The following is a 10,880-nucleotide window of genomic DNA, read 5'->3' on the forward strand; positions in this document are numbered from 1 at the left end:
GACCGGAGCCAGGCTCAGTGCTGAAAGCAAATGCTGGATAAAACTCCATGGCCTTTAGCTATGACCACCATCCAGGGCTGTGGCTTGTGTGAAATCTGTTTTCTAGGGTAGCCGAAGGGAGCAGGGAGCCCCTCACCCAGGCCTGGGGCCACGTTGCCCACTGGCTCAATGTCTGGATCTGCCACACCCCTACATGATCATGAGACAGAGCCCTGAACTGGCCATATGAGATTGGATCTGGGGGTTCCGGGAGAGGCACCTAGAAAACTGCCTGACAGGGTGGGAAGGAAAGAAAAAAGAGCTGCTCTACATAGAATGAGAGGCTCCAGCATACTGCTAAACAGAGTTCCAGAGGCAGAAAATACAAGGTAGAAAAGCAGTATTTAGGCTGAAAATTTTCCAGAATGAAACACACGAATCTTCAGGTTGAAAATATTGAGTATAATAAATGAAAATGAATCCAAAACCTGGCCCATTGTGGTAACACGTCAGAAATTTAGAAATAAAGAGAAGCAAACACAACTTTTCTCTGGAAGAACACAGCTCAGTCCAGGCTGACTAGCCAGAAAGCTGGATGGGACGGGGCAAGAGGTTGTGGTGGAGATGAAGCAGATGGTCCTGGAATGAGACAAGTCTGAGGAAACCAACTGGTGTTCCAGTGACAGAATGGGAGAAAGAGGAATCGGGTTTCGGGAGTGAGTGATGAATTTGTTGGCATTTGGTGGACCTGGGGCACAAGTCGCAACCTGTGTGAATGCCTGCTCCCTGCAGGCTTCTCAGGTATGTGGAAGTGATCAAAAGACAATCCCTGTCTGAGGGACTGTGTGGCCTAGAGCAGTGGCTCTTAACTTACAGAGAGTTCTAAGTCACTAGCACAAGACCTTCACCAGACCTGCTACGTCAGGATCTTGGGGTAGGGGGTGGAGAGTGTGCATGTCTATTTGTTAAATGTCTAAAAGCCATTAGTTTCCTAACACTGTAACAAATCACCATAAATTTAGTGGCTTCAAACAATACATATTTATTCTCGTAAGAGTTCTGGAGGTCAGAAGCCCACAAGCAGTGTTAAAAAACTAAAATCAAGGTGCTGGCAGGGCTGTTTCCTTCTCAGAGAAGCTGTTCCTTGCCTTTTTCAGCTCTAGGCTGCTACTTTTCCATGGCTCTTGGCAGCATCTCTGATCTTTGCTCCAGCATCACATCACTTTCTCCTACCCTGACCTTCCTACCTCTTTCTTATAAGGATAATATCCTCATCTCAGAATCCCTCACAGAATCACATCTGCAAAGTCCCTTTTGCCATGAAGGTAACATTCACAGGTGCCAGGGATTAGGGTGTGGACTTTTTGGAGAGGCCACTCCTCAGCCTACCACAGCCACCAGAGATGATTCTGATGTGTACCTTTGATTAGGAACCATCATGAGTAGGTAGACTAAACTAGTTGGCAGACCACTTGAAAGTCATGTGCCGTCACATCAGCTATAAACGCATCTATGTGAAGCTTGTGCCGACTGTCCATAACAATTCCGACATAGCTCCCGCTCTCTGTAAACATATAGTTGGAGGCATGGGACATTCGTTGTCCTGTCAACTTCCCTATCGCCTCTTTGTGCCCCCCACACCTATCAGGTACATGTGAGGTTCGTCCTATCCCCCTGACTTAAGGCGAAGACTAGGAAATAACCTGCAGCATTTCTTTCTCATGTCCCAGCCGCCGTCAGCCAATCCAGCGGACTTGCAGCTAAATTTGTCATCCACTGTCACATCCCTCAGTGGGGCTCCGACAAATGTGAAGAGCAGCTTGAAGAGACCATCAAAAACTGCCTGTCAGCGGCAGAGGACAAGAAGCTAAAGTCTGTTGCCTTCCCACCCTTCCCCAGTGGCAGGTAAGAGGCACTTCTCTAGGCAGGCAGCAGAGGTTCTGAGTTTATTCTTCCAGTCTTCTCCCTGGGAACCGGCAGCTCTCCCACTTATTCACATCCATTCTGGCCATTCCAGATGGCATGACCAAGGGCTACCAGCTCAGCCAAGCATGCTAATCGGGTGATAGGGCAAGAAACCCAGCCTCCGTCCTTCAAAAAACACGGAGAGAGGCAGCTTTGGGGAGCAGGAAGCAGAGTACTTTTTTGAGAATTCAAAACCCACATTCCAACTAGCTGTTTCTGTTTAGAACACATGATCAGAAAACATCAGGATTGAAGGCCTTGCTATTCAAAAGTTTGGTCCATGGCCCAGCAGCAGCGACCCCACCAGAGTAAAATGCAGAATCTCAGACTCACCCCAGACCTACTGCCTCTGGAGCAGGAAGGCGGGAGGCTGAGGCTCTGACATGTACACCGAGAGAGACGAAAGGCTCTCACCTGGGGTTTGCTTTGGGGGTTTAGGAGAAATGACTGTTCTAACTGGGCACAAGAGCAGTATTTCTGGTAAATAACAAGGATATGTCTTCACGTGCAGCATATCCTCTCATTACCTCTCACATCTGCTCATAGCCAAAGCAAGTTATTGCTTTAATTTTGAATGCCCTCTTAACAGAGATTGATGCCCCTGTAACACAGATATGATTTATAAGCTGAAGACATCTGTTACAGCCGAGTCTTGGGAAAGCCAGGAGGAATATAAGAGACCTACCCTCCTGCCGTAATCCTATCCTAACCTAAGCAAGTAGCACTGGGTCTCCACAGCCCAGCCCAGAGGCTGTGGGCTGAATTCTTTGCATAGCTGGGATCATGTGCCATGATGTTCTGGACTGGGGCACTACATACAAGTGAGAATTCATATTATGCAGGCCCATCCTATATTCTCTCAAGCAGGCTCGATGGCTGACCCCAAATGACCACGATAGATTATGTCCACCGAGACTGGCGCCATGGCCCACCCTGGAAGACAGCTTTATCATGGCTTCCTGATGCTTGGGGCCTTGTCCGGAGTCACTGCTGCTGAAATGATATTTGCACATCTCTATGGGTTGATGAGATTAAGAGCATATGAGAATTAGGAAGTTACACTTTTGAGCATACGTTTTTGCCCTTTAATAAACAGTCCATTTATGACATAAACCAGTTTTGAGGGAGCTAATAAAAAACTTTATGTGCTTTTTTCGAAGACCAAGTATTTGAAATGCTGAATTGGTAGTATTTTTAAAGCTGAGCCCAACTTGAGTCAGGCTATGTAGATTCAAGTACAGGGTACCACTCACGAGCCAACCCTATGTATGACCTTAGCTAAAACCACCGCATCTCTGAGTCAGTGTGTCACCTGTAAAGTGTAGACACATCCTCTGCTTGTCCCCCAAAGCTGTCCCTCTGACTTGCATCAAAGGAGATTATGAGTGGAGCAACCTGCACATAGTGAGACCCCATGCAATAGAAACCAGGGCCCATGCCAAGATAAAAAAGACCTACATTCCTCCCACCCAAGGCTGAGTTACTCCATGCATCCAGAGGACCAAAGTGATGTGGGCCCTTCTTTTTCTTCGGCACAGAAACTGCTTCCCCAAACAGACGGCCGCCCAGGTAACCCTCAAAGCCATCTCAGCCCATTTCGACGACTCAAGTGCATCCTCGTTGAAGAACGTCTACTTCCTGCTCTTCGACAGCGAGAGCATCGGCATCTACGTGCAGGAGATGGCCAAGCTCGACACCAAGTAGCCGCCTCAGCCACGGCTGCACTTTGCAACAGGAGTCGGAGGAAAATCAAAGTCGTAGGAGTTGGTTTTGTTTTTTAAAAGGAAAGAGGAAGGGTGCCGCAGGGGAGTGGAGGGCAGCTGAAGGGAAGCGGGTGGCAAAGGCTGCAGGAGCAGGTCCCGCCTACAGAAGGAGCCCTTTGCATTTTATATTGTTAAAAAGATCCTCAATCCTAAAAACCAGGTCTCCACGAGGGGTCTTTCCATGTGTTTTCCCCCTGTTGTTTTAGAACTTTTTAAAAAAACAGACTTCGTTTTAGATTTATAGCACTGACTTTTACACACACACACACACACACACACACACACACACATGCACACAGTCTTTCAAAATTCTTAAGTCTTCTATTTCTCCTTTTACAAGGGAGGAGGGCATAAACGTGACTTGGGCTTTGTTGGCTGTCTGTATTCAGTGATGGGGAGAAGAAAATTAGAAAGGCATCTCACTGGTGCTTTTCTTTTGTTTTAGTGCCCCCACCCCACCCCTTTAATATCTGTAACTACTCTTTAAAAGGTTTTACTTCAGACTTTTTTCTGTTTTGTTTTGTTTTTTTAAGAAAAAGAAAATGAAACGAAAAAAATAAAAGATCCAGTGTCTTTCTTACAACATATTCTTTTATTGCGACATTTTCCTCAGTTTGGAAAACTGTCCTCATGAGTGGACACGTCTAGGATATTATAAATAGAACAAGGCCTGTCTCCAATGGCTGAGACTCCCACCATGCTAGGTCCCAGGGCAGGGAGCACAACATGGCCTGTTTCTCAGGTGGCAGGTCCTGATTCCAGAAGTGAGGCCTGGTTGGCCGTGGTCCACAGGAACACTGCCCTGGGCGGAGCTCCGGCGGGACAGCCATCCTTGGAAGGCAATGTCTCACTCAGGCCTGGGCCACAGCCCAGATGGGATAGACTGAGAACCCCAGTGAGGCTGGTGCCCAAGGACTCTGGCCAAGTACCCAGAGGCCACCATCAAAAATGGGCAGAGAGGAGGAGGGTTGGCAGGGTCAGGGCCTGAGTTTATTCAGATGAATTTATCAACCACTTCTGCTGTAGAGAGTTAACTTACGTGGTCCGAAATGGACTCCTCCAGATTGGAAGTTCCCCCACAAATAGAGGAGTCATTCATATACCTTAGCACTGCTGGTGGCAGGCATTACTGCCACATGGCTGGGCCTCCAGATAAGTGACATTAAGGTTGGCCAGGCAACCAGAAGCACAAACTGCAAAGGTTCCCACAGGGTCCCCCAACATCAGCTGGAGCTTTGTCACATAAATTTGCCCATGCCAACAGCCTGAAAGCATGCAGGGGTTCACCTGCTAACCCCCACCTCCCACCCCCCAGCTAACCCCCCACCTCAGCTGCTCCATGAATATCAATCAGATGGCAACCCACCTAAAGGTGACATTAACTCAGCTGCCTTTTCTTAAACATTTCTAGAGGCTGGCAGGCCAAGCTTCAGTCTTAACTCCTGATAGCTTTGTAAAAACTCACTCTGTTAGGATGCACTAACCAGAAGGGAAATTTTTCTCTCTTCTTAAATATAACATAGGATATAATCAGAATCTAAAAATAGAAATATAGAAAGTTTCATGAAGATTAAAGACTAGGGACTAACAGTTTAAAATCAGGCTCCTATTAACAACCTGGTGTTATAGGATGTATTGGCTTCCCTAGCACCTGAACAAAGGGAGAATTTGGGGTGCAGGCCACCTCCACCCCAGCTTCCCTTTCTTACCTGGTCTCACTTTGTAGGCCTTCCTTCCTGCCCTTACAGACAGGATTCCATGCCAGAAGAACCCGCTCTCCACCCTACACTGAGAGCTCTGAATGCCACACCCCATGTGCACAGGCACACGTATATCCTGGGAGGCCAACTGTGCCCTCCCCAGGACCAAGTGAAGCATTCAGCCAGCATGCAGCAAGCAGACCTTTCCAAACCCAGAAAGAATCCTCTAGGGGGTGTCTTTTTAAAAATTTCTATCTCTGTCTCTCCATTTTTGGTTTTCTGTAAGTTGTGTTTCTAGTCAGGACATCACTGGCATCTTATCCCAGAAAAAGAGCTTTTGCCCTTTGGCACTTGTCAGATGAGCACCATTTGTCAAGCAATCCATTCACCTGGCAGTGGCAGTACCTCATCTCCCGCCCAGCCTCTCCATCAGGGCGGAGACTGCCGCATGGTTTTCCAGCTTGTGGAGACAAACAGGTCCCGGCTCTTGGTCAGCCGGACCATGAACCGTCCCACGTAGAAGCCACCAATCTGGCCCACACCGTCATTTCTCCCCATGGCCAGGAGGAAGGTCAATGCACCTGTGGAGCAGAGGCACAAACTAGAATCTTGTTCACCATTCATGGGCCTGCAATTCCAAGATTTATTTATTAATTCCCAAAATAGTGTTAAAGTGCTCTACAGGGGTGTTCTGTCACCAGCTTTGAAAGTTTGTCCTAGCGGTCAGTTACCTCAAAGCCCACAAAGGCTTCGCCATGTCTAACCCCAACTCTCTAAATGATGAAGCATGTGGGGCTCCCTTACCCGGCTTGTAGGCCTTGAGGGGCCTCTGTTTGATGGAGTTGACGATGTTGGCCACGGCGACGCTGGCATGGAGACCAGCATGATAGGCCATCTTGGGCTCCTTCACATCAGCACAGTCACCGATAGCATAGATGTGGTTGCAGCCCTCCACCTGGAGGTACTCATTTACCCTCAGGGTGCCGTTGCTGGCCAGCTGGCTATCTGCCAGGAAAAACCAACACGAAACCAAGATCCTGAGCTGCTGTGCTAAGTGGCCCCAGAACGCGGTGAAAAGAAGCTCCAGTGCTGCTCAAAGCACTCTCCAAAGGCTGCCCTCCACAAGCAAGCCTCCCACCTAATTCCTCTGTGCCCTAAGTCCCTACCTCAGAACTCTTCCTGCAAAGGTAAGGTTCCTTTTCCAGGGTGAAAACTGGTCAGAAATACAGCAAGTGTCATTTTACATAATATGCATAACTCTGTAAGTTTAACTTACGGTGATTAAGTTTACAATTTAGCCAAGTCTTGAATTTTCTTTTGAACATGGATCAGATTTTGTAAATGAATGCAGGGCTTTTATAAATAAAAGCCCTTTAGAAAGTACCTTTCATTTTAAGGTACTTTGAAAATATGACATTAGGACAATTAGGTGTTAAATTCTGGGATCTCTCCATTATAAGCCCCCAATCCCACCCCTACACCTGGCCTGGACTAACTTCCTTCCTCTGGGATTAGAGAAGTCTTTCCTGCAGGGCACAAAGCATAAGCAACTTGTGCTCGGGAATAAATGATGGGGACACAACAACCACGGAGCCTGACAAGGAGCCACTGAGTCTCCAGCTCACACATGGAGGCCATCAGTCCACCTGCTCTCCAGTTAGCTAGATAGTTCAATATTGAGCTTTAAGAGCATGAGGCCACACTGCTGCCCCCATTCCCCAGTGGTTGTTCCAAGCTCAAGTGGCCAAACGTCTGGATCAGGGGTTGAGGAGAGCAGCACACCTGTAAACAGAGAAAGATCTGACCCTGAATTTCCTCTGCATGTGTTCCAAGGAATGAAACAGAAAATGGATCTTTTTCATCTCTCTGAAACCTGTTCTCACCTCTCACCACTAGGGAGCGGGCCCTAATTTTGGAAAATTCTGGTCACTTTGGGCATTTTGGGCTAAGTCATCATCGTCACAGCTGAGAAGAACACGGCAAGAGTGGACCAGAATCTTCGATTAAAATTTGGATGTCACCATTCAGAAGAGACATGAACTGCTGGGATAGACGTGGAAGGCAGGGTGGTACCGATTCCTCGGGGAGAGGCCTGTGGGGCCTTCTTGGGAGGCTGGGGAGTGAGGTGACTATCTGGGGAGAGGGCAACAGCGCAGACTCCTGCTTACCAAACGTACTGTGGTAGGCAAAGCTGTTGATCTTGATACCACTGCAGATAATCACCAGGTTGGTGGCCATCTCTGTGCCTTTGTCCGTCCGCACTTTGATGCACTCTCGATACTCATTGAGAGGCAGCTCCTCCAGGTTGTTCACCCGCTCACCTGTCGAGGGAGGTCTGTGACCAGAAGGCTGGCAGAGGATGGCCTCTTAATCAAGGCTGGGGTCCAAGTGAAGGCAAACCTGGGGAAGGCTAGAGACCCACAGGAAAGGCCTAGACATTGTGGCCCAACTAGGCAATGACTCTCATTCCCTCCTTCCCTCCCTGCCCCTCTCCCAGTCCACTCTGATGCCCCAAGAAGCACGATCTGGACAACTGGTCTCAAGGGATCCAATGGGAAGAAAGTTCCAAGAAGCAATTTGAGGCTGAGTTTCCCAAGTTCTGGGGAAAGCTATTTGAAGAAGACTTCCAACACTCCTCCCTGGCTGTCAGCTATCCCGTCCTGACCAGACAGGATGAGGCAGGCACGCCAACAAAGGCAAGGAAAGTCAAGAAGCCAGTCTACTCTCCTCATTGCCTAGAAGTAAAGGTGGTCACAGTACTACAGAGCGAGGTACAAGGAGACCAAGAGCCAGGATGGGCTTCCTGCAAAAAACAAGGAAGTGGAGCCCCACGAGTGTAGCGGTCACACCACTGGAGTTAGAGTCCCACTCTCTAACAGGCTGGGTGGTTCTCTTCCCTCCTGCCCTGGATGAAAGCCACATTCTTCATCACCCTCAAAATAAACCCCAAAAAAACCTATTCTCCCCACTGCAGAGGCATCATAATTTAGGTCAAATCCTTTAGATGATTTTTAAGTCATTCAACAAATGGGTGCTTCCTGCACAGTGTCTAAAGCAATTGCCTCTGCAGACAGTGCTGCCTCCGCAACATGGAAATCCTATAAGTATCGGGGCCTCTGCCCTGCCCAAGGACAGACACAACCTCTAGCTGAACAAAAGGGCTCAAATGGGCTTTGATGCTCAACCTCAGGACACAGAGCGAGCCGGGGACAGCAACCGAACCAGGGAGCCCAGTCTCACTAAGCCAAGGAGAAGGGCAGCACAGGGAGGGACTTGCGCGTACTCAGCAACAACTGCACGCCTTTCCGGAGCAGGATCTCCTTCACTTCCTGCCGGACACAGGGCAGAAGCTCCTTGTCAGCGAGGGCCACTTGGGAGTGAATGAGAGTAACCTGGGGACAGACAACCACAGGACAGAGAAGGAACCACTGGGTCTCCTGCTCACATGAAAAGGCTTAAAAACACATCAGTCCATCTTCTCCACCTCCTTCCCTACCTCCAGTTTACAGGATAGGGAACAGAGGCCCAAGTGAAGTAATTTGCCCAACACCAGAGCCAGTAAACTGACGAAGAGCTTGGCTGGAGCCTCATCTCCTGGTCTAGGACGCTCAGAATGCGCCACTGCTCCACAACCCACCCCAGGGCCACGCAGAAAGCTATCTTCAAGCATCCTTGGGCACTTACGACTATACAGTCTATATATAAGCCACTGGCATTCTAACTGTATATCAGACTGACATTTACATTAAAGCTGGTTCTAAAATTGGCTCTTTCAGGCACATCTACTTGCTTCTGGGTCAGCACAGGAAAGTAGGAGGCAGCCTAGAATGGTATTCAAAGCTCGGATTTTGAAATCAGACTGTCTGAGTTGAAATCCCATCAAGGATACTTATTCAGAAACTGCCTGACAACTCAGTAAGATGAGATCACAGTCCCACTAGTGGGACTTTTTTAATGATGAAAGGAGAAAATGTATATAAAGCACATAACTCAACACATGCTGAGTCCTTATGAAAGGGTGACTACCACTGCCCTTATTTGTCTAATGATGAACACATGGAAGTTATACTGAGTTACTTCCCTCTTCGGACTGGTCTTTACCCCATAAATCAAAATTAATAAAATTTCACATCAGTCATAATTTCCAACAATTCATCAGAAAACTGTATAATTAAATTAGCTGTATAGATCTTACTCTTCAACACCAACCTGCCTTTCCCTAGAGAAAAAGATCCAGTCACAGGCTCCATGTTACACTCTGAAGCTCATCTGGCATCAGCTGCCAGCAAGCTGTTGTCCCCAGGACCCATAATTATTAATCATCGCTCAGCCCTCAGCTGAGCTTTTATAGCCTGCCAGGATGTTCTCTTTCTCTCCAGAGTACCAGGCAGGTGCTCTACCCCTCTATTATTAAAAGGAAACAGGGACACTCTTCCGTGGGCAGGAGGTAGTGCTGGCCAGTCTTTCCCCAGTATGCGCAGTGAGGGGCTATACTGCAGGCTTTCCCCATGTGGCTGTCGAGGGCAAAGGCTACCATCTCTTAAGGACCAAAGAAGCTGCTGCTTGCCCCAGACAAAAAAACAACTAGGGGTGCCTTTGACCAAGCTAGTTGTCAGCAAAAGAGGTAATCGAAGTCTACATCTAGACCAGAGGCCAGGACACTGCAGGAAGACACAGGAGTTAACCTTGTATAAGGTGTCTTTCCTGAGCTTGATCCTCCTGGCTGGACCAGAAGGCAGGACCCCTGGATCTCCAGGAAAAATTCCCAGGAGAAGGGACTTTAGGGGATTCCCCAATACAGAAATCAGGAGATGGGAAACACGCACTCCCACTTTATATTAAGGGAGTTCTGCCTCCCAGGACCTGAGCAAATTCCTAATTTTCCTTAGACAACACAGAAATAAGCTGACTACTAAGAGGTCAAAGTCAAGGCCGCTTGCCCACCTCCTTCTCAGGATACTCTGTTTTAATCTCTGCTGCCATCTCCACTCCTGCAGAGCCTCCTCCCACCACCACGATGGACTGTGAGCACTGGACCTAGAACAGAAGGAAATGTAAAGCACCCTCAAACCCAGCCTGCCTCATGGGTCAGCCTAGGGTGGGGGTTCCTTGGCCAAAGACGAGAGTGGAGAACCCATTTCAAATTCGAGGTCTAAATGTACTTTTTCAGGGCCAGGCACTTGCTGAGAGTCTCCCCACATTTTCTTACTCAATTCTCACAACTGCCCCAAGAGGCAAGTATCACTACCTGCCCTCCTTCCCCAGGACCATGGATGGCCCAGGTCTGAGTTCAAAGCCTGTTTCCTACCCTCTGCCCTGTCTGCTCCCCCCAGGCTTCTCAGATGTTTTGCAGAGAGGAAAAGACCTGGCCTTACTCATGTGGCAGCACTGACCTTGGGATCCCTCTCAGGGTCTCCACTTCAATATAGATAGACTCATCCTGTCCACCTCCCAGGATCGCTGTGAAAGCTGA

At 48.5% G+C, this 10,880-nt stretch overlaps 2 protein-coding genes across 11 annotated transcripts in view; one reads left to right on the top strand and one right to left on the bottom strand.

Annotated features, from left to right (window-relative positions):
• Positions 1 to 4,271, top strand: part of LOC105300115 (core histone macro-H2A.2) — a 46,166-nt gene extending 41,895 nt beyond the window's left edge. For all 3 annotated transcript variants that reach the window (XM_023537825.1, XM_011372163.2, XM_011372162.2), the window contains 2 exons: positions 1,710 to 1,884; positions 3,483 to 4,271. In XM_023537825.1, coding sequence (XP_023393593.1) covers positions 1,710 to 1,884; positions 3,483 to 3,648 — 341 coding nt within the window. In that variant the 3' untranslated portion in view covers positions 3,649 to 4,271. The remainder of the gene's footprint in view (positions 1 to 1,709; positions 1,885 to 3,482) is intronic.
• Positions 4,272 to 4,280: 9 nt separating this feature from the next.
• Positions 4,281 to 10,880, bottom strand: part of AIFM2 (apoptosis inducing factor, mitochondria associated 2) — a 17,016-nt gene continuing 10,416 nt past the window's right edge. For 3 of the 8 annotated variants that reach the window (XM_023537818.1, XM_011372161.2, XM_023537819.1), the window contains 4 exons: positions 8,691 to 8,799; positions 7,576 to 7,728; positions 6,212 to 6,412; positions 4,281 to 5,988 (listed from right to left, as the gene is read on the bottom strand). In XM_023537818.1, coding sequence (XP_023393586.1) covers positions 5,837 to 5,988; positions 6,212 to 6,412; positions 7,576 to 7,728; positions 8,691 to 8,799 — 615 coding nt within the window. In that variant the 3' untranslated portion in view covers positions 4,281 to 5,836. The remainder of the gene's footprint in view (positions 5,989 to 6,211; positions 6,413 to 7,575; positions 7,729 to 8,690; positions 8,800 to 10,880) is intronic. The other 5 variants (XM_023537822.1, XM_023537821.1, XM_023537823.1 and 2 more) reach the window with 5 other exon arrangements.

The sequence above is a fragment of the Pteropus vampyrus genome, unplaced genomic scaffold (assembly GCF_000151845.1).
Source record: "Pteropus vampyrus isolate Shadow unplaced genomic scaffold, Pvam_2.0 Scaffold202, whole genome shotgun sequence".
Lineage (NCBI taxonomy): Eukaryota > Metazoa > Chordata > Mammalia > Chiroptera > Pteropodidae > Pteropus > Pteropus vampyrus.